Source organism: Aulonocara stuartgranti (genome assembly GCF_965226115.1).
Source record: "Aulonocara stuartgranti genome assembly, chromosome: 7".
NCBI classification, from domain to species: Eukaryota; Metazoa; Chordata; class Actinopteri; order Cichliformes; family Cichlidae; genus Aulonocara; species Aulonocara stuartgranti.
This window is the reverse complement of record NC_138945.1, coordinates 13,175,774-13,201,393: the sequence shown is the minus strand read 5'-3', so window position 1 is coordinate 13,201,393 and position 25,620 is coordinate 13,175,774. Positions and strand designations below refer to the sequence as shown.

The 25,620-nt window shown below is 39.8% G+C and overlaps 1 protein-coding gene across 2 annotated transcripts; it reads left to right on the top strand.

The window, feature by feature from the left end:
* Positions 1 to 135: 135 nt before the first annotated feature.
* pitpnb (phosphatidylinositol transfer protein, beta) lies at positions 136 to 22,874 on the top strand. Of its 2 annotated transcripts, XM_082540935.1 has the most exons (12): positions 136 to 214; positions 5,765 to 5,795; positions 6,748 to 6,893; positions 11,879 to 11,970; positions 12,620 to 12,627; positions 13,315 to 13,389; positions 13,784 to 13,867; positions 17,580 to 17,657; positions 17,755 to 17,859; positions 18,251 to 18,373; positions 18,580 to 18,666; positions 20,209 to 22,874. In XM_082540935.1, the coding sequence occupies exons 1-11, from the start codon at positions 195 to 197 to the stop codon at positions 18,625 to 18,627; spliced, it is 810 nt and encodes a 269-aa protein (XP_082397061.1). In that variant the 5' UTR covers positions 136 to 194; the 3' UTR covers positions 18,628 to 18,666; positions 20,209 to 22,874. The 2 variants fall into 2 exon arrangements, with proteins under 2 accessions (XP_082397061.1, XP_082397060.1); XM_082540934.1 differs by lacking the exon at positions 18,580 to 18,666.
* The last annotated feature ends 2,746 nt before the right edge of the window (positions 22,875 to 25,620 follow it).

Here is a 25,620-nt window from a genome sequence, read left to right as displayed (position 1 = left end):
AATAAATATCACTGAACATATCATAGTAGTATATGACAAATACATTAACATAGTGTTCAATGGAATACAGAGGTACAGTATTACATGAACAATGGTGTGGATGTTTCAGCCAATCAGATTTTTCCCGGAGGGCGGAACTGACTTGTTGATCGGGTGTCGATTACCACTGCGCAGCCGCAGCCCGTGTGACGAAGATGGTGCTCATCAAGGAATAGTGAGTGTGAAAATGTTTTTAAAAAATGTTTTTTTTAGTGCGTTTAGTGGGGTATTCAGATCGGTCCCACATTTGATTATTGAGAAGTACGCATGTGTGTTTCATTTAGCGTTGTCGTTCGCTGTATTTTACGCTCCTGTAGTCTGTAAAAAGCCAGCTTCTGAGCAGGTTGGATCAGGACGTGGATAACGGGACCCACCGGTCTTTTTAAGGCGTTGCTAGTACAAGCTACAGTTAGCTTCTGAGTTGTAGATGCAGAGGGGATAATTAGCTTCTTAATGAAAACGAGTTACATAAAAAGGCTGCACCGCTCACACATAAGCCTTTTGCACATTCAGCGAGTTAGTACTACTTTGACGGTTTGCTGTATTGCCAACGTGACTGCAGCTAGCCATGTAGCAGCGTGTTATATCTCTGAAATGCCGTTACGTTAAGCTTTGGTCCCGTGAGTGAGAGATTAAGGGTCCTTCTGTCGGATTTACCATTTATGCTAGCTGGCTAAGTTAGCTGTAGCGGCTAGCATGGCAATTCTCTGACAACCGAGTTTATTTAAAAGTCCACAATCAGCTGCTAGTACAACTCATTGTTAAAGCAGAAGAGAGCTTATTGTTAGGAAATAGTTATGCAGGGTTTATTGTCTGTACTCCCCCGTACCATACGTCAGCTATAGCCTACAAGCTAGCATGGGGTTATGGAAGGACTAACTACTTTGCTGTTAGTTTGTTGCGCTAGTGGTATAAAGTTAACCCTCTAAAACTGGGCAGCTAACACGAACACTATATTAATGATGCGTAATTGTTAAAACAATTACTCTTAATATTTCTGCCCATCAATCGGGTGGATTGAAACTATGCAGTGGACGTTTTCATTCTTTCTTATTAAATCTAGCATTCACTGCGTGGCTAACCTGTGTAGCCTACATATAACGGGAGGCTACCTGTTGTTAGGGGATAGCACAGAGTGGGTTCGATTCCATACAGTACTTCAGTATCAGAGCCAGGACTATTAATATCTATAAAAATTGTTGGTTAAAAGCAACTAACGTAGTCTCACGTAGGGAGAAACAAATATACTGGTTACTGAAATTAATCTTTCATTAATGGCTTATATCTCAATATATTAAAAAAATTCCTAAACATAAGCTTGTGTTGTTACTGGTTAATCACGTATTTTAAAATTCTGAACTGATTGTAGTATGTATCTTCTTTTCTTTTTGTTGCTGGATAATGCAATTTTAAATAATTTAAGATTTTTAGTTCAAAACAAAACAACCTTACAGCTTTAATGTCTTTCAGCCTTTCATGACACTGAACATTTAGCCCATGCAAAATTGGTGTGATGCAAAAAATAACTGTAAGCCACTGCCACTGGTAAATGTGTGGTACTTTTGATGTTAGACTTGATAGAATTGAGTCACAGATGACTAATATTAATGCTGTAAGGCTGACCTTACATTTTGATATGTTACACTGGGCTGGTTTAGTCCACTGCCACGTGTGTGATTGTATACGTTGAACATGAGCATTAATTATGATGTTTTTATGTCAGGCATAATTACTTTCTTAGTACAACCGATTTTCGGTACTAAATAATACTATTTATAAAGCAGCTTTGGTGCAGTTATTTCAATTGACTTTGTGAAAAATGTGCAATGTTGGATTTAACGGCACATGTAGCTGTTCTTCCTTTGCTCAAGAATCTGGTTAGGCCCTCTATTCGTTAGCAGAGCAAGGACTACCTTCTGCAGCTACATTGCCAGACAGTTGCACTGGAGAAGCAGCTGAAATATATAGATGATCAGCAAATACAATTTGCTGAAATTTCAAAGCGATAGTTAAGGGATGTGCATGTGCATATGAATACAGAGCTTTCAGACTGTGGGAAAAAATGGTAGAATGAATTTCCACTTAGGATGAAAAGATGCCTGTTGTATCACTGTAGGACCACTGTAGAAATTGATTTTTTTTAGTCATATTATTACATTTAAGAATCCTGACATTTTAAGGGATTCTACATGAATATTTAACTGACTATTACTAATTCATTCTATAACTAATCAATTCATTTACTCATTATTTTAGCTATAAATTTACACTGTTATTTGTTGTAGCAAGAGAAACAAATAAAGCTGCTTATAATTCAAACTTTAATAAAGGTTGTGTCTGAGCACCAGAGTACTTGTACTGCATTTGTCTGTGATGTCTGAAATTCAAGTATGTCTTCACAAGCCAGTTTGGCCTTTGGCCTTTTTAACCCAAGAAGGTCATTTTCAGTGTAGACCACAGGTGTTGAACTCCAGACCTCGAGGGCCGGTGTCCTGCAGGTTTTAGATGTGTCCTTGATCCAACACAGCTGATTTAAATTGCTAAATTACCTCCTCAACATGTTTTGAAGTTCTCCTGAGGCCTGGTAATGAACTAATCATTTGATTCAGGTGTGTTGACCCAGGGTGCTATCTAAAACCTCGAGGCCTGAAGTTCGACACCGCTGGTGTAGACCTTTTCGCTGCCATTATTTTTTACACATAGTGAGTATTAGTCAATGTAAATACAGTTTGGGGTTATGATTGTTCTTTGACACTAAATGCTGAAGATTTAAATATATGTTGTAATGTATTGATTATTGATGTACTGACAAAAACTAGGTGAAAATGAGCAAATAAGTCACCTTTAATGATTGCCAGTGACACAACTTTTTGTACCTTTGAAAATTGCATGCATTATGCAAATTATGTAGATATTCTGAAGTATAATATTGTGTAGCACACAGTAGTGTTTATATACAGTAGACATTGAGTACACAAGAGAACACACACTTGATTAATCAGTAGATGTTTAGGTAAAGGGTGGGGTGCTAACTCTGCCAGTCTAGGAGTATTTTTTATTAATGAGGACATGAAGATCTAAGCAAGAAAGAATTCGTTATTGTCTGTTTGGTGGTTTTCTTCATTTTGTAATTAAGCTGCAATATGCATATAATAGTTCAGGTCTAGTAGCTCTTATTTTAATACGTTTAAGGTTAACACTAGAACTACTACTACTAAATTGTCTTGAAACATTAGGTTTGTCAAATCTAGTTTTTAAAAGGTAACTATTTAAGTTTCAATTTTAGTGGGGATTACAGCTTAATAGATACACAATATCTGATGGTAATTTGGGGGGTTTAATGATTTCTTACAACTCTTCTTTAGCTAAGATGAAATGATTGTACAGAATGTATCTTTTATTGGCTTTAAAAAACAGGAACTGGTTGCAGAAGTTTGAAATTATTTTGGATTTTTACTAATGCATTCAATATTTTATTAAATGTCCCTTAGCCAACTGCACCTTGAAAGATGTTTTTGGTAGGCGTTAACAAGCATCTAGCATGAAATTGGCTGAATATTTGATCACAAGTTTTGATTTATTGAACCACTTGGGAAAGTGGTTACACATCTGAATAATTTATACTCATGTACAGTTGACCCAAACACGACAGGAAGGTTAAACTGATGTGCAGTTGTTTAGAAATGGCTCATTAAGATTCTGGAATGGACTGTCCAAGCTCCAACCTCATGCCTAACTTGTGAACTATGCCTAAAAGCTGGATGAAACAAACTAATTTAAATGAAACCATTTCTGAGAGTGGCCAGATATCCAGCCAGAAACTTGTTGATGGCTACCAAAAGCATTTGGCCAAGGTCCAATTTGCTAAGGGACATTTAACCGAGTATTGGTGTGGGTGTATGTATGCACTTGAGCCTGTATGTATTCTTTGATCCTGGGTGGGTTAGAGAAAATGCAAAAATAAATTCAAACTTGTGGAACCAATTCTTGTTTCTTTTTTTAGTACAAGTTTCTAGGCAACCTGGCATGCTGCCATTGTTGTTTGATATTAATTTCTATGGGGTTAAATGTCATTTTCATTGGTTCTAGGTCCCACATACCCCAAAATTAATCATATGACCCCCAGTCCCCCCAAAAAACAACAACAATAGAAAAAGTCATTAAATATGAGATGTTTTTTTTAATGCCTACTACAACAGATTTCATCAAGTGACAGCCTGTAACTTGAAGCCAACTTGAGTCATTAGATGTGACAATAAAAGTGATTTGATTTGATTTGATTTGAGAAATAGTTTGTGTTTTATCCTGATCATTGTCTCTCTGTGCTGCACTTTTAACCCCCATCTATTGTCATCAACCTGCTGGGCAGGCGGTCAATACAGACACCCAAGTTTATGAATGCAATAACTCGAGAACAAAGTGGCATAGGAGTTTTAAATTGATACTATAGGTGTATCTAGGGCTGTTCGATATAACGATATATATCGGATGACAATATAAAAACGTCTATCGTTTGTTTCATGGTGTCGCAAAATAAACTATTTACGGCAATATTTTTTTCATCGTTTTGATGGTCACTCTAGTGGCTATATTAATTTCTTAAAGTTCTCTCTTTCTCTTATATTTAATATTACCACACTACGGACGGACAAGCACCTGTTTTTATGCGTTGTGGTTAGCAACAACGACGGTAACACCATCGCGTGTCCGCTTGTTTATGTTCCACATAAACCTTTCACAATAAAGCTCAAGATCCTGTTGAGACTTTTCAAAATAAACTGAATCACGGGAAAGAGCAGATTATTTACGGATGAGAAGTAAAAAAAAGACGCCATGTGCTAAAAAATAAACCTTAGAGTCAAACGTTAGAACAAGCTTTTCCCCGAAGCATGCTGTGTAATAAATACTCACAAAGAAAACGGCGGCCGTTACAACTTATGTCTAAAAATGTATAGTTTCATGCATCTGTTAAAACACTCGACTCCAGCTACATGACGCGCAGCTGGAAACACTTCCCGCAAGTCGAGCTGCCCGAGAGTCACAGAATTTACAGAAAATGTTACATTTTTGTGATTTATATCGTTATCGGGACGATAGAATTCTTATATCGAGATATGAGATTTTGGTCATATAGCACAGCCCTAGGTGTATCTACTAAAAATATTGTACAAGTTAAAATCTCAGTGACCTCGACCTTAAGGTCACTGAGAGTTCTCTGTCACGTTTTCTGAAAATCTTGTATATGTGAACGTAGGATTTTGAAATTCGGACCATAGCTGCATCTGCTAGGTGCATCTGTTTCCCCTCACCTCGGAGGTTCTGGCAGCAGATGACCTGTTTCTTCGAAACAACGTTCCTCCTTCACACTGTTATCAAGTGCTTGCTCATAATTTTATCAGAAAACTATTGCTACTTAGTAATTGGAGTTCAGCTACAGCCATATACTAAGTTACTCACTGACGTGTTAACATTCAGACTGGTAAACATTTATAGCAAAAAAATGTTTTTAAAGAAGCAAAATTTTAGGAATGTTGAACCATTTCATAAAAGTTTCTAGGCAGTGGCATCTGTCTCCTTACAACCATCCAAAAGAGTGTTTAATCCTTAACATTTGATCAGCTTGGTTCTATTTTAAAAATGGAATTTTATTCATATTTTATTCATATCTTTTATGTCTTTAACCTATTTGTTTCTCTCTTCTTTTCCTGTCATATCCTCCTTACAGCCGTGTAGTGTTGCCAGTCTCTGTGGAAGAGGTGAGTATTATTGCCTACATGTTCTCTTAAAATATATATGGGCATATTATTTAAATTCACTGTGCTATTGTTATATTTTGATAAAATAGAGGGAGTATTGTGTTTGTCTTACACAGAAAATGTTCATCCACGCTGGCTTTAGTCTGAACCTCATATTAAGACAAAAAGCCTTTGTTAGAGACTACTGATGTTATTGGGACAGGCTGTGTGTTGCAGAGATCAGAGTTACACTGGGGTGTAGACTCAACCTTTTGAACTGCATTCTGGCTGTTGACTTAACAGCAATGATGCTTTTATGCTCTTTTTTTTTTTTTTTGTGTGTGTGTAATCTCAAAACTAGACTTCTGTTTAGTCTTTAATAACTTTCACTTCTAATGGAGGTTATTATTGGGATTCTACAAGAAATAATTGTTTTGTTGTGTTGTTTTTTTCTCAACACAGTGAAGGATTTTCTATATGAGTCTGTTTGGGTCTTTTTTATTAGTTTGTTACTGCTCGTATTGTGAAGCACATTGTGTCAAATAACCATTAATATCAGGATGGTGGACTTCATTAGGCATACAAGTCCAAATAAAGGGACAAAGTTTTTTTGTTTTTGTTTTTTAAAGATAAAATGTACAAATATAAAGATGTTATTGATGGGCTTGTAAAAATGTGTTTAAAACCTTTAAGTGTACAACTCAGTGACTGAAATGCTGTTTAAAATGTGGCTAGACTCTTGTAAACGAACGTGCAGCCCAACATTGCTTTTTTAATGTACATTAATACAGACAATTACTTCCTATGTTGGTTCTAGTTGCTGTTAGTGATACTCCATCTTTGCACTTATGTGCCTTCACAGGCTTCAAGGGCCCGCAAAGCCTTTCGCAATCCTTCCAGTTAATCTAAGGATTTTTCACTGTAGTCAAAGCTGATTTCCACTCTGTCTTCTTTGTGTTCCCATTTCTTGCAGTATCAAGTAGGGCAACTGTACTCTGTGGCTGAGGCCAGCAAAAATGAGACAGGAGGAGGAGAAGGCATTGAAGTGCTGAAGAATGAACCCTATGAGAAGGATGGAGAGAAGGGACAGTACACACATAAAATATATCATCTAAAAAGGCAAGGCTTTGAAATTAATTTTCTTTCGTAGAGGAATGAAGGGGAAATTATAGGGTCCTCTATAAGAGACAATTAGTCTGACCTAATTACTTAAACACTCAATAAGGATGATTTGTTTGATTGACAGGCTCTGTATATGCAAAGTTCTTGTCTGTTCCTGGTTTCATCAACTCCATTGAGCTATAAGATGCAGGCATGATCTTGGGAAAATAGGCAGCATTTGGACGCAATACGACCATGTGGCCATCAGGAGAGAACTGTGTGCAGGAGGGATGCACAGACAGTGCATGAAGGTCACCCACTCGCTTTGCCGAATCCAAAGCGAGAAGTAATGCAGTCTTATATGAAAGAAATTTCACATCCACAGACTCAATGGGTTCAAACGTGGGGCTTCAAAGGGCCTCCAGCACCAAAGACAAGTCCCAAGCAGGGACACTGGACTTAAGCACGGGTCTCAGCCAGCGAACTCCTTTCAGAAAATGTATGGCAAGCGGATGTACATCTGGTGTCACCCCGTCAAAGCCAATATGACAAGTAAATATAGCTGCTAAATAAACCTTAATTGTCGAAAATGAAAGGCCCTTATCCAGCAGCTCCTGCAGAAATATCAAAACATCCACAATAGAGCACTGAAATGGGAGAGTATGGCGGACCTGGCACCATTGCTCGAAGGCTCGCCATTTGTAAGCATACAAGCCTCTAGTAGATGAGGCGCTAGTGTTCTGAATTGTCGCTATCACACTAGGCGGCAAACCCTTGGCAATCAAGTTTAACCTCTCAGCAGGTAAGCACGAAGACGCCACAGATCCTGGCGCAGATGAACCACTTCTCCTCCCGCCTGAGAGAGGAGGTCCCTGCAGAGAGGAAGCTGCCAAGGACTCGCTGCTAGCAGGCTGATTATCTCTGCATACCACGACCTTGTGGTCCACCAAGGGGCCACTACAACAGAGAGAGAGACTGCTGATGCACTCTCTCTAGAACTGGAGATATCATTTCCACTGGGGGAAATGCATACAGGAGCACGTGTGGCTATTGGTGCGCTAGTGTGTCCATGCCCAAGGGTGCATCATGGTCCATTATGGAGAAGAACAGGGGCCAGGGAGTATTTACCCTGGAGGCAAAAAGATCTACTTGAGCCTTACCAAATAGATCCCAAATCTGAGCCACTATTAAAGGGTGTAACCTCCATTCTCTCACCAGAGGACACCCCCCCCCCCCCCCACTGTTGAATTGTCCATCCTGACTAAGACATGCTGGCCCTCCAGGACTGGACGAAAATGTTTGAGAGCTAAGAACACTGCTAACAGCTCTAAGTGGTTGATGTGCAGCTCGCACTGGGCTGTCGACCAGATCCCTCTCACTGATGCAACCCTCGTACAGCGCTCCCCACCCTCTTAGGGAAGCATCTGTGGATACCACCTTGCGAAACAACACCCTCCCAATCCGAGAGCCCTGATGCAGCAGCCCGGGCTCCCTCCAAGGACAGAGCGCTAGCATGCAAGACGCAGTTAGGAGGAGACATGATGCACACAGGCGGTGAGAGAGAGTCCAGCGTTGAAACGCTCTCATCTTTAACAGTCCAAGTGGCACTACGGCGATCATAGATGCCATCATGCCCAACAAATGTAATATCTGGAAACGGAGTCTGCGTCCAAGCTGAAACTGAGCGAGGCAGCGATGAAACGCGGCCAGTTTGTGCTCCGACAAATATGCGTGGCTGGAAAGCAAGCATATTTCCAAACCAAGGAAAGAAATCTGCTGACTTGGGATAAGCGAGCTCTTTTGAAAGTTCACAGAGAACCCCAGTGTCTGAATGTGTGACAGAACCAGCGACAGCTGTGTCTCTGCCTGCTCTCTGGAGCAAGCTACGAGAGCCCAGTCGTCTAGGTAGGCTAAGATGCGGATGCCTGTCTCTTTGAGGGGCACTAGCACTGCCTCGGCACATTTCGCAAAGGTGCGAGGAACGAGTGACAGCCCGAACGACAGCACCAGGTATTTGTAGGGCTACGCCCTTGAATGCAAACCCCAGAAACTGCCTGTGTTTCGGGTGTATAGCTACATGAAAATAAGCATCTGTTAGATCGATTCTTGCAAACCAATTTCCTGGGCCAACTGCACTCAAGAGCTGTCTGAGTGTTAGCATCTTGAACTTGTACGTTCGTAGATACGTGTTCAAGACTCGCAGGTTGAGGATGGGCCAAAGCCCTCCCCCTTTTTTCGGAACAACAAAATAACGGCTGTACCAACCTTTGTCTGTCTCTAAAGTAGGGACCACTCGTCTTGCTCTTTTCTGCAATACAACTTTATTTCCTCTAAGTATCATGGCCGCTTCGGTGCCGACAGTCGTGTTTACGACTCTCCGGAAAAGAGGCGGCTTGACCCTGAACTACAACCGGTAACCCATGGCAACGGTTCGCAGCACTCACTGAGAGGGGCGCAAGCCCACCACTGAGGCAAGTGAGCAGCCAGCTGGCTGACCTGGCTCATTCTGCCTGCAGGCTGAGCATTTGTGATTGTTTGAGAATAAACAACACTCTTTATTGATTGTAATATGGGAACATGTACATTCATCCATTTTGTTGGAGGCACCTTTCCTGGGGCACAACAATGAAAAACAGGTGGAACACTTGATGTGGTCACCTGAACATTTACAACTTGAGGCATTTTGTGTGCAGGGCGTTGTGCTTGGGAGACAGTGTTAGGAAAGTGCAGCGCCTTCTGGGGCTGACAACCTGAACAGAACTTAAGTGGCACCTCTTGGGCGGCAACAGAGGGGTAAGAGCAGCGTCTTCCTGCCCCTAGACCCCTCGAAACCACAACTAGGAGGGCTGAGGCTTCTTCCTCCTGGGCGTCAGGTCCTGCCGGGGGTCCGAGGGTGGGCCTTTGTTCTAGGCCAACTGGCGTGGAGCTCGGGCTGGAGGATGTGCCCCCGCTGGCGGCACACCCACTACAGCAGTGGGCGCCGGTCTCTTGCCAGTCGGCAGAGGAGCGGTGGGCCTGTGAGAGCTAGCTGCGGGCTTGGACTTCGCCTAATGATGATGTTGTGCAGAGCTTCTGTCTGCTTCAGTCGAGTCTAGCCTGAATGGCTTCAAGTGAATGTCCGAATAACCTAGCCGCAGACACTGGTGCGTCCAGATATACAGCTCTGTCCCTATCCGGGACGTCAGAGAGGGTCAGCCACAGGTGCCTCTGCGCCACTACTGTCGATGCCATCCGTCTGCCCAGGGAAAGCACTGCACAGTGCAGAGGGTGTAATCCATGGCAACTCTGACCTTGTTAAGAAGAGGTGCCAGCGGTGCTGTCACCAGGAACCAGGCACATCACCTGGTACGTCTGGAGCATGGTGATGGCTCCATAAGGGGTGGGTTAGCTAAGCCAGTCTCCTTGGTGCCGTCGCCCTCCATGCACTGTCCATAGCCGGGCACAGTGGGACAAACCTCTGTCTACCTGTCATCACACGCAGGTAGACAGAGGTTTGTCCCATGATGCCGTTAGCTGGCAGACAAAGTATGGGAACATGGGAAGGCGGGTTTTGGTCGTTGCAGGCTCCGGAGGGAGGAAAAAGCCTGCCAATTGAACGGCTTCTGAGCTGTCGGAGGAGAGGGCCAGTCCAATTGCAGCTTTTCAGAAGCACGGCGAAACAGGGGAAAAAAAGAGAAGTGTCATCGTTCCCGACCGGCGCAGCAGCGGCGGCATATGTGAACAGTGAACACTCCTGCTCATCCTCTGACAAACCATCGATGTCCAGGCCGATGTCCAGCACGTCATCGTCTTCCTGCATGGTTCCAGCTCATCATCAGCTAACCCATCACCGTATTCCATGTGGTCAGCCCAGCTAATTGCGGGGACATCGACCGGATAATCCTCGTCTTCGGACTCTGATGAAGCCAGGGCTCCAGACTCGAAAAGGAAAAGGTCATGCCGTGCGACAGCCGTCCCTCCCAGCACATTTTCCACAAACGTCACCTGTCTTTCCGGGGTCGAGCGTCGACAAAACCCACAGGCTTTGGGCTCCATCAACGGTCTCCTAGCGTTGACGATCGCCAGGCAGACAGGGCAGGCATCGTGCTGGTCACTTTTGTGCAAAGAGAAACCACACCCCTGAGGACAGGGGCGAACAGAAGATTTCTGCTTTGCTCGCTTCGGTTAGGAGTCTATTCCAAACCGCAAAGCCAAACGCTGTACAGGAAAAACTCGAAATTAGCGCTCTGCGGGCAGCCTACACACCAACTGCGCACTGGAGGCTAACACCAACAGGGGCAGTTAAGCTAAGTTCAAGTCGGCAGACAACGGCGCTAACTAGCAGCAGCTAGCTAGACCAACTCAGCAGAGGTGTTCTCAGCGAGGTGAAGAGCGTAAGAACTGAGGGATGACTGTGATGAAAGCGGCTATATGTGCAGGCGGGGCCGTGCGTGTGTCATCACACGTCATCTGCCTTAAAGGTGTGAATAAAAGTTTCTTCAGCCAGGACACGCGAGGGTGTGATATCCAATACTTATGTGTTGTACCAAGTGAATCGACTGAAAGGGAACGTGAGAGCTGGTCAAAAAGTTACAATTTTTTATCACTTTAATAGTCTAAGACTAGATGTATATGTGTTAATTACTTTCGCGCTGCAAGTGATGCATTTAGGGGACTGGTTTTTTTTCCCTTAGTTTAAATGAAAAGTCTAGTCCCTCAACTGAAAATAGATAAAATGTGCATAAAGTTTCAGGCTTTATGTCAGATGTTTAAACTTATTTTGTCCACCGTATGTATATTGTATGGTCTTTGTGATTATGTGATTACGGGAAATGGGTTTGGGTAAGAGCTCTAGACATGTACAGCATGAGAATTGATTAAATATTTCAGATAATAGCCATTTACAAACAGAGTTATTATTAGTTTTAAAGAGCGCAGTCGGCTCCCTGTTACAATGTTTTATGGCCTTTGAAAGACACAAGTTGGAAAGTATAAGTATTGTCTAATTTTCTCTTTCATAACAGTAAAGTCCCGGGTTACGTGAAGATGATTGCACCAGAAGGAGCATTAGTTTTTCACGAAAAGGCTTGGAATGCCTACCCATACTGTCGCACTAGTAAGTACACGCAGAAGTGTGCTTGTGTTATTTGAATTGCATTAATGATAAAATTATGGCAAGTAATTTGTCAGTGAGGAAATATGCAATTGATTCACTAGTAGATGCTAGTGACCAGTTACCCACAGCCCTTCCTGTCTCATGTTTCCCTACCAGCTGGCTTGCCAGCCAGGCTGCAATTGTGGAAGTCCTCTGTATGATTCAGATGTTTTCCCCAGTATTTCACCATCCTGGACTGCAGCTGACAACAGTAGACCTTTTGATTCAGAGATCCACTGCAAGTGGGAGAATCACTCTAACCAGAACTTGCAGCAGGTGGAAGGCTGATTCATGCGCTGCTATGACCAACTCATCGAGGCTGAGGAAGAAGGACTACCAGCTGCAGTCCGAGACAGGGAAATTTGAGAGATCCATAGAACAAGAGCCTCGTATTCCTCTATTATTTACTACAAAATACTTGGCAAATAAATTGTTTGCACAGAAGAAACTTAGACTTGTTATTATTTAATAGTTTTGATAGTGCACTTAGCCACTACAGAAATAGGCATTTTATAAATGCATTTCAAATAATACTAAAAATGTACAGTTTTTTGTTAATTATTTGATACTGATGCTCTTTTTTTTTTCTCTTTTCCTTTTTACTCTGCAGTTGTGACGGTGAGTTACTCATTACCTCTTTTTGGAGGTTTTTTTGTTGTTGTTAAAGGCCTAGTCCCACCAGAAAATCCACCCATTAGCCATTCCATGTCCTCTAGGACAGGAGGGGTCTAACACCAAGTTAGATGATCACAGCTCATTTTTATGCCAGGAAACTTCCACAAAGTTGAGTTTGATGTGACATCTTCCACTACCTGCTTCAAATCCTTTAACATAAAACTTAATCTACAATTTTCATTGACATATTTGTTTAATTTTTCTAAGGCCAGTTTGCATTTGCATAAAGTAAACAGATATTACTTTATGTATGCAACAAATGCTCATCAGCATATGCCACAAATATTTGATCCACTCTCTGTTCCTTGATATTTGCTTCTCTGTCCTTTTGATGTTTGAAGTTCAGAGCCCACTATTGCTTTACATTACTGGCAAGTTAACTAGCGTTACTAATATTAAAAATAGACCAGAGCTGAGTGGTATAGCATCACCAGTGTTGCTTTAGTCTGATTGGTTAATTGGATTTAGCTGCAGGTTTTACGTCTCACAACCTTCCATTCATAGTGTTGTTGGTACCAGCCAAGATCAGCTGTAACTGTCAGTGTAGGGGACCTGCCTGACTTCTGAGTGACAGCTTGTCATTGCTTCACTTCAACAAATAAAGAATGTTATTTGTCTCCTACTTTTCAGAATGAGTACATGAAGGATGACTTCATGATTAAGATCGAGACCTGGCACAAACCTGACATGGGAACAGTAGAAAATGTAAGTGAAAAGGAATGCTGGGGGTATCCCAGAAGTGCATTGAAATTCTGTCAAATGAGAGGGGGAAGGAAAATCTATATAATATTGAGAAATGCTGGATAGTGCGGGTTGAAGTAAATGTTTAGACACCTGAGAAATGTCCATGATTTTTATGTCCCTATGTTGAGATACAGGCTCCTATTTAAAAGCCACAAAACACAGGCTGGCCAGCCTTATGTTGATAAATCTTTCTGTCATACACTTGCATGATAGAAGGGTCCAAGTTAGAGTTTACACGGCAGTTTTGAATTTGCATGTGATTTGATTTGGACTCAACAAATTTGAATGAAAAACAAATGCCTCTTTTTCTCCCTGTTTTGCACTGAAATGTTTCCACTTTGTTTTCTTTATGCAGGTCCATGAACTGGATGAGCAGACGTGGAGGACTGTCGAAGTCGTACCCATAGATATTGCAAACAAAGAAGAAGTGGCCCCAGGGGTGAGTCTTGATTATGGATGATGTTTAATGAAGATCTCCTATAAGCCACACATTAAGAAGTTAAAAAAAAAAGTTTAATAGACCTGAATACGGGACAATATTTTTGCTGGAACACATTTCTTAAAAAAAAAAAGTGAGGGCTTTATGGGTTTTTTTTGTTTTGTTTTGTTTTTTTAACTAGAAAATTATGTATTTACAGTTGCTTATGCAGGTAAAGCAGCTGTGCCTCAGGAGTTTGAGTGGGTCAGAAGGTTAGGGGCTTGATCCCTGGCTACTCTAGTCTGCATGTCAAAGTATCTTTGGGCAAAATGCTGAATTCAGAGTTTGCCTGTATGTATCCATTTTAGTGTGACTGTTTGTACATGTTAGAAGAGTGCTTGACTAAAGAATAAAAATCACTTATATGGATGTGTGTGTGATTGGGTGAATGAGACTTGTAAAAAGCTCTTTGAGTGTTCTTACAAGTCTTTGAGTATAAAAGCAGTACCAGTCCATATCTAATTTACAAAGCTTTGAATTAATTTGTTTTCAGCCTTAAGGCTGTTTTTTTTTCCACATTATTGTCCATGTGCTCTCCACCTCCACAGAAAGTAGGACTGTGGGAATTTAACCTACACAGGGGCTATGAGATGCTTTCGTGTATGGACCTTCGAGAGAAGGCAACAGAGTGATAGACTCTGCATAGTTTGAATGCTGATTGCTTTCAAAGGATATCTGAAAGGGACCCATCACAGGAGAGTAGGTCCATTAGGTGTCCATCAATACTCAGTTTCACTTCACTACAAAAATAAGTTCTTTAGCCTGTCTATGTCTACAACAAAATCAAATGTAAGGATCACCAAGAGCACAAACAGGACTATATTACCTGAGGGCTGTACTATGAAGATAGATTAGTTGGTTTGCCAGGTACCAAACTTTTTAGTGTCACAAAGGTGGTTCTCTTTTTACCTGGCTGGATCACCATGATAACATTAATTTGATTATCACATGCTCTGTGTTGTGATGATCAGCTCACCAGATAAATGACTTTGTGCAGGATTTCCTTACTTACAGGTAGGGCAAGGCAATATGACCAAAAAAGTTTATCACGAGATATATATTTGAAAATTTGCGATAACGATATAACTTGACGATATAATTGATGCAAGACAAAATACTTTACAACTCCACAAAAAGAGGTGGTTTGGAACATGAAACTGCAGTAAAAAACAGTCAGATAAGTCTAACTTTACTCACACAATTTAGTTATACACACACAATACGATAATATTATGTTGAAGTACAGTTCGTATCACTCCGCGTATGCTCCGACAATCCATCAAGCGGTGCAGCGTCACAGCTTACCAAAGTTGCACTAAAACATTTTTTAAACAGATTTTTGAGCGCCGGACAAAAACCAAAGTTGCACCATTTTTACAAACCAATTCTGTTTCATCTGTTTCATTCAACGATTTGCTTTTGCCCTTCTCATTCTCCGTCGCCATCATGCTTTTTCCACCATGTGTGTATGAAAACAAAGGCTCTGCGCATACGTGTTTTATCCATATTCTATCGCGATATTTCATTTTCTTATCATTGCCTAACATTATACCGGTATTACCATGAACAGTATAATATGGCCCAGCCCTACTTACAGGATTGTTGCATTTTGCCATTATATTTTCATAAACTTGAATAATAACAATAGTAATAACATTTGAGAAAGTGCTTTACAGTTTGAACACCTGGAGGCAACCACTGTTGTGAATTGGCACTTTATAAATAACTTGAATTTTATTGAATAAAATCACACATTAAAGACAAGTTTATATGTCCAAAAGTGCAAAAACACAGTCAAGCATATGGTTTTATATTCATTCCTGCATACATACTAACCTCTGTCATTAGCACTGAAAACAACTGAAAGAATAAGTACCAAAATATCTTGTTTTTGCTCTGTCATCTGTTATCTGATAACATTTGGAGTAACTGATTTGGAGTAAATTGTGCTCGCTTGATTCATTTTGTGCAGGAGAAGAGTCAAATTATGTTCAAAGCTACACAGAGCTTTGTACACAGCAAAATCTCCAGTGTTAAATTAACACTAGAGAGTGTCTATATGGGTCCACACCTCTGAGTGTTAAATACAACACTGTTGAGTGTTAAATTAACACTTTTGACAGTGTTATATGTTTAAAAGTAACCTAGTCAGTTTTGCAGATTAACAATGGCTAACACTGAGCAGTGCTGATTTTCTAACACTGGAAAATAACTCAAAATGTTAGAAATATTCCAGTGTTAGAAAACCAGCACTGCTCAGTGTTAGCCATTGTTAATCTTCAAAACTGACTAGGTTACTTTTAACACTGTCAGCGTGGCCTCACAAAATTATCATGACCACAACGACCGTGGATGGACATTGCTGCTCAATCACAGCTGCCTGATCAATGTTTTTCATTAGCAATTTAGCAAAGTTGATGGTGGCGGTGTGCATGTCTGTGTGCGTGAAAGACAGAGGGAGAAAAAGGGAGAGCGAGCGACAGATTTTCTGTTATAACCTCCATGTTATGGACGCACAGTGTCTGTCTAACCCCTGCGAGTCAATCGTGCAGTTTGAGTAGAAGCTGAATAACGCGACTGAAAAAATCGCAGTGTATGTCCAGCTTAAAATGTTCCTGTTAAAATTCCTAATTCTGCTATCACAGTATCCCAGCAGATGGTTTTATTATTTTCTCCCTGCATAATCTATTCATTTGTCTTTTGTGTGACTATGATCTATGTCTTTTGCTTCTGTCAATTTAACATTTTGTCACCGTCTGACTTGAAAGGAATGCCCTTATAGTTTGTGTTATTAAATAAACTATAAATCTGTCTTTTGGAACAGCTCAGTAATCCATTGGGCCATCAGTTAGAACATAAATCATTGTACTTCTGGTTGAAAATTTTAAAGGTGGTATTAAGGCATTGTCATTGAGGTGGGTCTCGATTGTCCCAGTGTTTCTTATACTGACTCCTGTAAAGTAATGACTTAAGTGGATCAGTGTGGAGGTCAAGGCTTAATCTAAATGTCCATCTGCTCCAGCTATTCGCCACACTTTCCCAACAAAGCTAATGGATTAAAACAGCACAGTAAACCTTGAGCTCAGGATTTAGGGCATGTAACAGAGATACGTTCTTGCTCTTCTTCAGTGTTACAGGCCATCCTGAACTCTGCTGAAAGGGTAGGCTGGATTCAGTGTGACTGAGACAGCAAGATTTAGGGCATGTAACAGAGAGAGAGAGATTGTTGCTCTTCGTCAGTGTTGATATATTGGCAGGGTGATATAGCGGCCTATATTGGCAGTTTAACTGATATATTTGTGTCTGGATTTATGACCAAGAAATGAAAATTAAAAATGTAAAAAAGAGACAGGAACAGCACCCTTTAATACTCAGTGTTGATATTCCATAGTTTATCCACTAGATGGGACTCTGCATCTTCTTTGTTGACAACACATTTGGGACACCACAAACAGAACAACCATCTAGCAACGTTTGGTAGAGGGTAAAGAAGTAATTTCAGGGATATCAGATTTTTAATCGCCAAATATCACATTGGTCCGAAAAATCGTTGGGCTCTAGTCTGTGTAGTATCTGCAGTCTTCAAAGAATCGTGCCTTCTCTGTGCTCCTGCAGCAGACAAGTTGATGTTCTGCAACATTTAAAGATTTCTTTTCCTTTGACTCTCCTGCAGGACTATAAGCCAGAAGAAGACCCTGCGCTTTTTCACTCAGCCAAAACAGACAGAGGACCTTTAGGCCCTGAATGGAAGGTACCAGACATGGACACAGAATCTTGCTCATTTTTGTCCTTTGTTTCTTAATCCTAATCCTGTCTTTATTTATGCTTTTCCTGTGTGCTCTTTGCAGAGTGAGCTGAAGGCAGATTGTCCTTACATGTGTGCATACAAACTGGTCACTGTCAAGTTCAAATGGTGGGGTCTGCAGACCAAAGTGGAAAACTTCATCCACAGGGTAACATATGCTCTCCTCTCTCATCAGATAAAGGAGAAGTCTTATATAGTCTTTAAGTATTTTAAGGTCACTGAGGTACACTACTTTCTTTTTCTTTCTTTCTTTCTTTTTAAAAAAAAAACATTTAACTTTTTTAGTGTTTTTATTATCATGATAAGCTTTTCAATTTATGTCCTGTCTTTGCATGCTAGAGTTGAGTGTGGCTTGTGTTTTACACAAGTGTGATGAATGTGACATAAAGACATGAAGGAAACAAATCTTTCTTGCTGTTGGTCACTAAAGCACTTCTGTATTTTGGAAAATCTGTCTTTATTTCAGCTGCTGTACAACCTTTATGGTATTCTTTTTTTTTCTTTTTTTTTCCATTTAAATGTCTGTCTGTTTTCCACAGCAAGAAAAGCGTATTTTCACCAACTTCCACCGCCAGTTGTTCTGTTGGATTGACAAATGGGTGGGTTTGACCATGGAGGACATCAGGCGGATGGAAGAGGAGACTCAAAAAGAGCTTGAGGAGGTAATTAACTCAAACAGAATCCAATCTGAAATAACTGTCCTTGTCTCGGGGTAGTTTAAAGTTGAAATTACATACAGTTGTCTCCATATTTAGAAATGTTTGGAAATCTGTGGTAATGGTTTGAAATATTTGACCGGGCTGTTGGAGAAGACACAACATGATTCGTGTTCGCGATTTAACCCTTTTGCTCCTGAATTTCACATTAGATGCGTCAGAAAGGAGATGTTCGAGGCACCTGTGCCACAGATGAGTAGAACCCCGTTGCTGTAGGTCTGACACTAGAGGCAGGCTGAGTAAGTTTCATCATGAGTGATGGTTACACTGCATGGATCAGTCTCCACTCCATGGCTTCAGGCTGTTGTCGTCCTGCTGTTTTTAACCTATATCTGGAACCAACCAGTGTTCTCTTGTCTCTTACACTTTATATCCCAGTGTCATTTTTTTCATTCTGACCTTCCTCTCCTTTTATCCCTTTATCTCCTTTATTTCCTATTTTTATTTTTATTTCTTTAAATGTGTGGATTTCAGTTCTTAATTATTTTTTTGTATTCATGACAATCAAAACTAGAATGAGCGTTAAGGCTGTCGATGAGGATTCTTAATTATATTCAGCAGCACTACCAGGGGCAGTAGGTACCTCTGAGGGACATATCCACCTACCTGGTAAAGCCAGCTATATCAGGTAGATGGATATGTCCCTCGCAGAGAAAGAGCATGTTGTAATTATGGAATATAAGTAGGCTGCTGTCAGCTGAAAAAAGGCAAAACATATTAATAATGTTTGAGGGTTTTTCTTCTATTCAGTAATTTTATGTTTTATGACACTTAATAACAGCAGCCTAATTACATATATTAGCTAGCTTAATGGTTGTAGTTTTTCTTCAAAATAAAACTCTCAAATACTTAGACCCAATGGGAGTGTAATTAGGTCTGAAATAATTTAACAGCAACCGCGTGGTAATGATGGCAGAGTGTTCACAAGCCAACTCCACAAAGACAGATTTACAGTCCTCTCTTAGGCAGTTTTTCAGATTGAATTGAATTTAATCTTTTTTAATCAAATATTCATATTTTAAACACTTTAATCTAATTATTTGGCATATTTTGTAATGTGTTAGTGGGTGGGATGTATTTTTAACACATATTTCTGTTGAAATTGACACACCTACTATACAAGTAGTTATGTCTCTGAATGTAATGCAATATAATTTGAACCTCTGTGAATGGGGGTAACGAAAGGTAATAAGTGAAAGTTATAAGTAAAAGAGGGTTTGCAACAAATTCATGTAAGACAGAGATTCTTCTCAATATCTATGACCAATACATTTTAAACATTGTATGTAAAAACCTTCAATGATAAGATAAGGAATAGGATTGTGATCATTTTCATTTTCCCCCTCCTGCCTGCTACTGTTTGTCATTTTCGCTCACATTTTAAGATTTTCTTTCAGCTCCCACACCTTCACGTCAGGCACTTTCATTTTTCCTCCTCATGTTTTGTGTTTGTGATGCTTATTGTTGTTGTTTTTCTTTGATTTTTGGAAGTCGGCTGCATGCACATTGCTCTTTACTAACAGACTTAAAACATCAACAGTTTGGCAAAGAGAATTCTTTTGTGTTTGGCTTAGCCATATGTCAGTTTTCTGCCTCTCATTTAGATCTAGTTTGTGTACATTGAACTAAAATATGTGAACTAAAGTGGGGCAAAATGTTTATTTTTAATGTTATCTGTGTTTAAAAAAAAAAAAGTTGTTTAAAAAAAAGTTTAAGCATCACTTGACTTTTTCCACACATTCAACACACAAGCTGACTACTGCCTTTTCTTTTTCATTCAGCTGCGTAAAACAGGTCAGATTCGAGGCACCAGTGCTGCTCATGAGCAGTGAGGCAAATCAACCAAACCCTGTCACGATGATGTCATCAGAGACATGTCCACCACGCTGAGGAAATGGCCCTGATTGTCGCCTCTTCGCTTCCTGTCTCACATGATTCATTGGGGGGTTTGAAATGATTGGTTAACAGTACTGTACAGATCCTACCCCCAGTCACAAGCCTCCTGTTCACTCAGAGAAGAAAAAAAAAAAAAAAATCAAAAAAAGAACAAAACAAAAAAAAAAGGTTTTGCATTCATATAAAAAGAAAAAAAAACTTTGCACAGATCGTAAATTGCCTGATATGTAATTGTTAGTTGATTATTCCAATGGGCTTTGTTTTTATCCAGGTGTGTAAATGGTGACTCACAAAGTCAAGCCTTTTAAATTCATTAGAATGTTTTTAGCTACACGTTCCCACACAAATTTCTATGAGATGATTGAAGCAGGTATCAGACAATTGAATTCACCACGTTCTCCTTGTATTATAACTGTCTGTCTCTACTTTAAACCTCGTCTCTCCCCTCAGTATTGTCGATATACTTGTCCTGGTAAAAGGTTTTTCTCGGTTCTCTGCCCTTGTTCCACTGGCCCACTATGTCTGGCCTTTTTTTTTCTTCTTTATTTTGAATTCTCAGGCAGATCCATGCCTATTTTTTTATGGTTTAAAAGCAAAGATGATGCTCATGCATGATGGGTAATTTATTTTTGCCCACCCCTTTCTTCGACACAAGTGCATGTGGACAACAGCAACTCCTCACTTTTAAACTGTCGCTGCATGTCTACAGCCACTGCAGTGCGTGTTGTGTGTGTTGTTTAGAGGGCAAGTCAGTACCCTCCACGAGAGTATGTACTTTACACCTCTGTGTTGGCGTACGCATCTGTGTGCTTGTTTGTGTTTTTAACTGCCTTCACTCTTAAAACTGTCAGTCTGGGGACTGAGATGGTTAACATTCAGCATAAGATCAAGGCTTCTGAGTGCTCTCACACCACCAGCAGCCTCTTGAACTTTGCCTCATGCTGTCGCTGCATGGCCTTTCTCCTTGGCTAGGGCTTTAACTGGAGGACCGTCAAACCTCCCCAAAAGCTTCTTCTTGTTTTTTTTTTAAATTTTCTGTTTTAGATTTAAATGAGGATGAGAGTCTGTGCACTGCTGCGTGCATGAATCAAGGTAGTTTTTTTTTTTTTTTTAATATCTTTCTCAAACTACTGTTTCCACTCTACTGACAGAACAAATGGGTCCAGGCAGATCTGCCATGTTTGTTACAGATGTGGATTAGCTTAGTTTTTTTGTTTGTCCACCCACACACACAATTACTTTTTTTTTTTTCTAAAGCTTTTCACCTAAGTTAACTAACTACAAGAAGGTAGTATAGTATGAGGTCGCACTGCAAATTTGACTCTTGCAGTGAGCTAGTCAGAGCCTCATCTAGAAAATGTGTTGATCACTTCCCTCTGTCACAAACTTTTTTTTCTGGCTGCATGGACTTGAGGTTAGAGCAGTGCATCACAGCACGGGCTGAGTTTTTTTATATATATATTGAAGTTAACACAGATCAGGTCAGGCTCAATGTAAAATATTTAGGATGTTTTTTATGATGACGTAGTTTGGTTAAGGCTTTTGATCAGTTGTGTGTGTGTGTGTGTGTGTGTGTGTGTGTGTGTGTGTGTGTGTGTGTCTCAGAATTTGTAGGTTTTGATAGAACCTATCTCTGTGTGTTTCTGTTTAACAGGTAAAAGAGAGCCTTTAAGTGTACTTTATAAAAGGCCCGATTTTACAGATAAAGCGCTCATCAGCATTGTCAGGTTTATCATTTAATACTGTATTGCTACAAGTAACTCTAAGGAAGTTGGAATGTCAGTGGAGCACATAACAGCTTTGTGGATAGCATGCTGCTAAAGCAGAGCAAACTGTTCACGTCTTGAACTGTACCTCATCCATGCTTATGAATGTACAGCTACACAGATAAAGGGATAGATTTTACAGGATGTTAATAACTCCGGGAGCACTGACATGTTTCACACCTGTACAAACATGACATGGACCTGTTATATCACCAGTACGAGGACAAATAGGTTTAACAAAACAGCTAATTTGCATGCTCTTTTTTTTTTTTCTTTAGGTTTTTTTTCTCTCGGTTTGATCTCTTGATGCTTTTAAGAAACTCTTGAATTGCATCACACAAGAAGGAAGTGGCCTCTCCCAAAATCCAGCTCCATTCAGCTTGACCTCTGAATTATATGACGAGGAGTGAAAAGCCTGAGTTTGATGACGGGAGTCGCCTTTTGTAGCATTACCAGTGATGCCAGGTATGACTGTGAGGGGAGGGATAGAAGCTTAGGGAACAGACGGAGTCAAAAATACTGTTTTCTTTATTGTAATCATGAAAAAGCATCTGCAAAATCTACTGTTGTTTTTTTTCCCTCTGTTTTCTTTTTGTTTGTTTTGAAAGACAAAGATTCACAGTGTATTCAGTCTTTTCTTTTCTGATAAGGCAAAATTCAGGGGAATTAGTAGTGAATGTAATAAAAATTAGTTCTTTTTTCCTGCAGCGTCCAAGCTGTGACAGAAGGTCTAGACAATGGAACATAACAAAATATCTAATAAATTTAAAAAAATAAGCAAATCAGTTCTGTTTATGAATCATTTGTGTGTTTATTTGTGGGGATGATATTCCCTTTTATTTTGCTTTTTTAAGCTTGCCATACAATAGATTTTGCATATCTAATCAATTCAGTTGGCCAATCAAGAACATAGACTTTAAGATAATTGTTGTTGGAAATTGTTGACCTGAAAAGGGTAAGCCAGTCCAGAACATAAACACCTGAAATGGCCTACAGGGAGTAACTGATTAAAAAACTGTCCAGTAGAATAAAGTCTATCAGAAAACAGCCTTTCTGGTGTTGGATTGTATCACCAAACGTTTTTGATCAATTTATGATCTCAGTTGCTGGTTTAAAGTTTTACTGTTTATTTTGTAAATTCTGGTTCCCATTAGAGTCAAAAAGGATGATAAAGCAAGGTTTAGGGCAGGGCTAACTTGTCATTTACAAGTTTCTACCATATGGAATCCACCTCTCTCATCAAGTCAGGTTAAAAAAAGATGATTAGCATTGAAGTTTGGAAAACAGGCATTAACAATAAGGTGATGTCACAGTTGCTATGGTGTATGATCAAGACATCTTATAAATGGTTAAATAAGATGTATTGCAAAGATTTCAGGGTTGTTTTTTTCATTTTGTTAGACTAAACTGGCAAGTTCACCAATTTAGAATTGTACAAAATGAAAAAGGCGTCTGAAACCTTTCTCCATTCAATGATGAATGCTTATATTAAACATGATCATAGTCTTAAATAATAGTTAGTGTTTGCTGCTGTGGGCCAAAAGCCAACATAAACTTTGACGTTAATATATATATGCTTCATGCATGTATCATTTGGCAGAGTTATAACACAAAATGTAGATTGTAAATATAGATAATGGATAGTAAATCGGAGTTCCTGACATAACTACCATTTACTAGTAGTCACTAGTGATTCGTGTAATTCGTGCATGGAGGGCTTCACCCCAAATCCAGTACCCTGAGACTAGGCTAAGCGGAAGGAAGGAGGCCAAGGACCAGTGAGTGTCATAGCCACTATTTCTGATTTCTGAGACGACAACTCAGCATTCTGTCTGTATCATCTCATCGATGTTTAATGTAAATGCACAGATGACCAACCTTATGTTAAAAGCTTTTTTTAAAATTATTATTATTTAATTGAAGTCTCCTTTTATTTGCTGCAAGTAGCCATTCAAAGCCTTGCTTTAAAATTGCCTCTTTATTTAGCACATGTGGTGAGGAGCCTAGAGTTTCCATTGCGTTAAGTACAAATCTGTCACAAATCTGTTATTACAAGAGACTCATAGGCCTGTGACAGGTTTGAATGAACTTAAAACACCTGAGTTTCCTAATCTGTTTTCAGCCTCTTATAATTCTAGACAAAGAGGAGTAGCAATTTTAATACATAAAAATATTAATTTCACAATATTCGACATAGTTATAGATCCAGAGGGCAGATTCATAATCGTTAAACTATCTATACTTAACCAAAAGCTATGTATTGCAAGTATATATGGTCCAAATGTTGATGACCCCTCATTCTTCCACAAATTTTTTTAGTACACTCTCCGAACACCTAGAATGCACAATTGTTCTTGAGGGCGACCTCAACCTGGGGCTAAATGAAGAAATGGATAGGCTCAACACAGCAGGAACTCAGCACAATTGGCAGTCCACAAATATAATCAAACAGTATATGAGCGACTTTGGTCTTTGCAATGCTTGACGCTCCCTTCACCCCAACAGTAAGGAATATACTTTTTTTCTCGCATGTTGATCACTCCTACTCCCGTCTGGATTATCTCCTAGTCAGCAGCTCACTGCTGAGTAACATCTCAGACACTGAGATTCACCCTATAGCTCTCAGCGATCATGCTCCTGTATCTTTAACACTAATACACAAGAAGAATACTACGTCAAGTAAAAACTGGAGATTTAATACATCACTACTCAAAGATGAAGAGTTTATCATATACTTTAAAAAAGAATGGACTCTATATTTAGGCTATAATGACATTCCTGGAATATCAGCATCTGTCCTCTGGGAAGCAGGGAAAGCTGTGATGAGAAGAAAAATAATTTCTTTCTCATCACATAAGGAGAAAGAAGAAAACAAAAATGTTCAGGAACTAGGAAAAAAACATCAAATCCTTAGAAAAAGCCTATGTATCACACCAAGATCAAGAAATATTGAACAAAATACACAAAACTAGAATTAAATGAAATTATTAATAAAAAAGACTAAATTCTTAGTACAAAGACTTCCTGCAAAATTCTGAACACTGTAACAAATCCGGACAATTTCTAGCTAACCAGTTAAAAATCACTAAAGAAAAAACAACCATATGTGCTGTTAAAGGTTTATCTGGGAATACAATATATGGCCTTATAAAAATAAACAAAATTTTTAGGGATTTCTATGAAATTTTATATACACCAACAAATAAACTCATCTAAAAACGAAATTGATCAAATTCTCGACAATGTAACTCTTCCAAAATTATTAGACACCCAAGCAATGGCACTGGATTCACCACTGATGCCAGGTGAACTCCAGGAAGCCCTGATAAGTATGCCCAATAATAAGGCTCCAGGTCCAGATGGCTTTCCAGCAGAATTTTACAAAGAATTCTGGACGATTCTGGCACCAATTTTCACAGAATGTTGCAGGAAATCAAAGAAAATGGCAGACTACCACCAAATATAAATTCTGCAAATATTAGTCTCTTACTAAAATCATGCAAAGACCCTGTATTTCCTGCAAGCTATCGT

What these genes read in the sequence shown, in the direction of transcription:
- pitpnb (XM_082540934.1), top strand. Translation starts at nt 195, where the DNA reads ATGGTGCTCATCAAGGAATA. An exon ending in ATGGTGCTCATCAAGGAATA is followed by an intron (nt 215 to 5,764) that starts GTGAGTGTGAAA and finishes TCCTCCTTACAG; the next exon opens with CCGTGTAGTGTTGCCAGTCT. An exon ending in TGGAAAACTTCATCCACAGG is followed by an intron (nt 17,860 to 18,250) that starts GTAACATATGCT and finishes TGTTTTCCACAG; the next exon opens with CAAGAAAAGCGTATTTTCAC.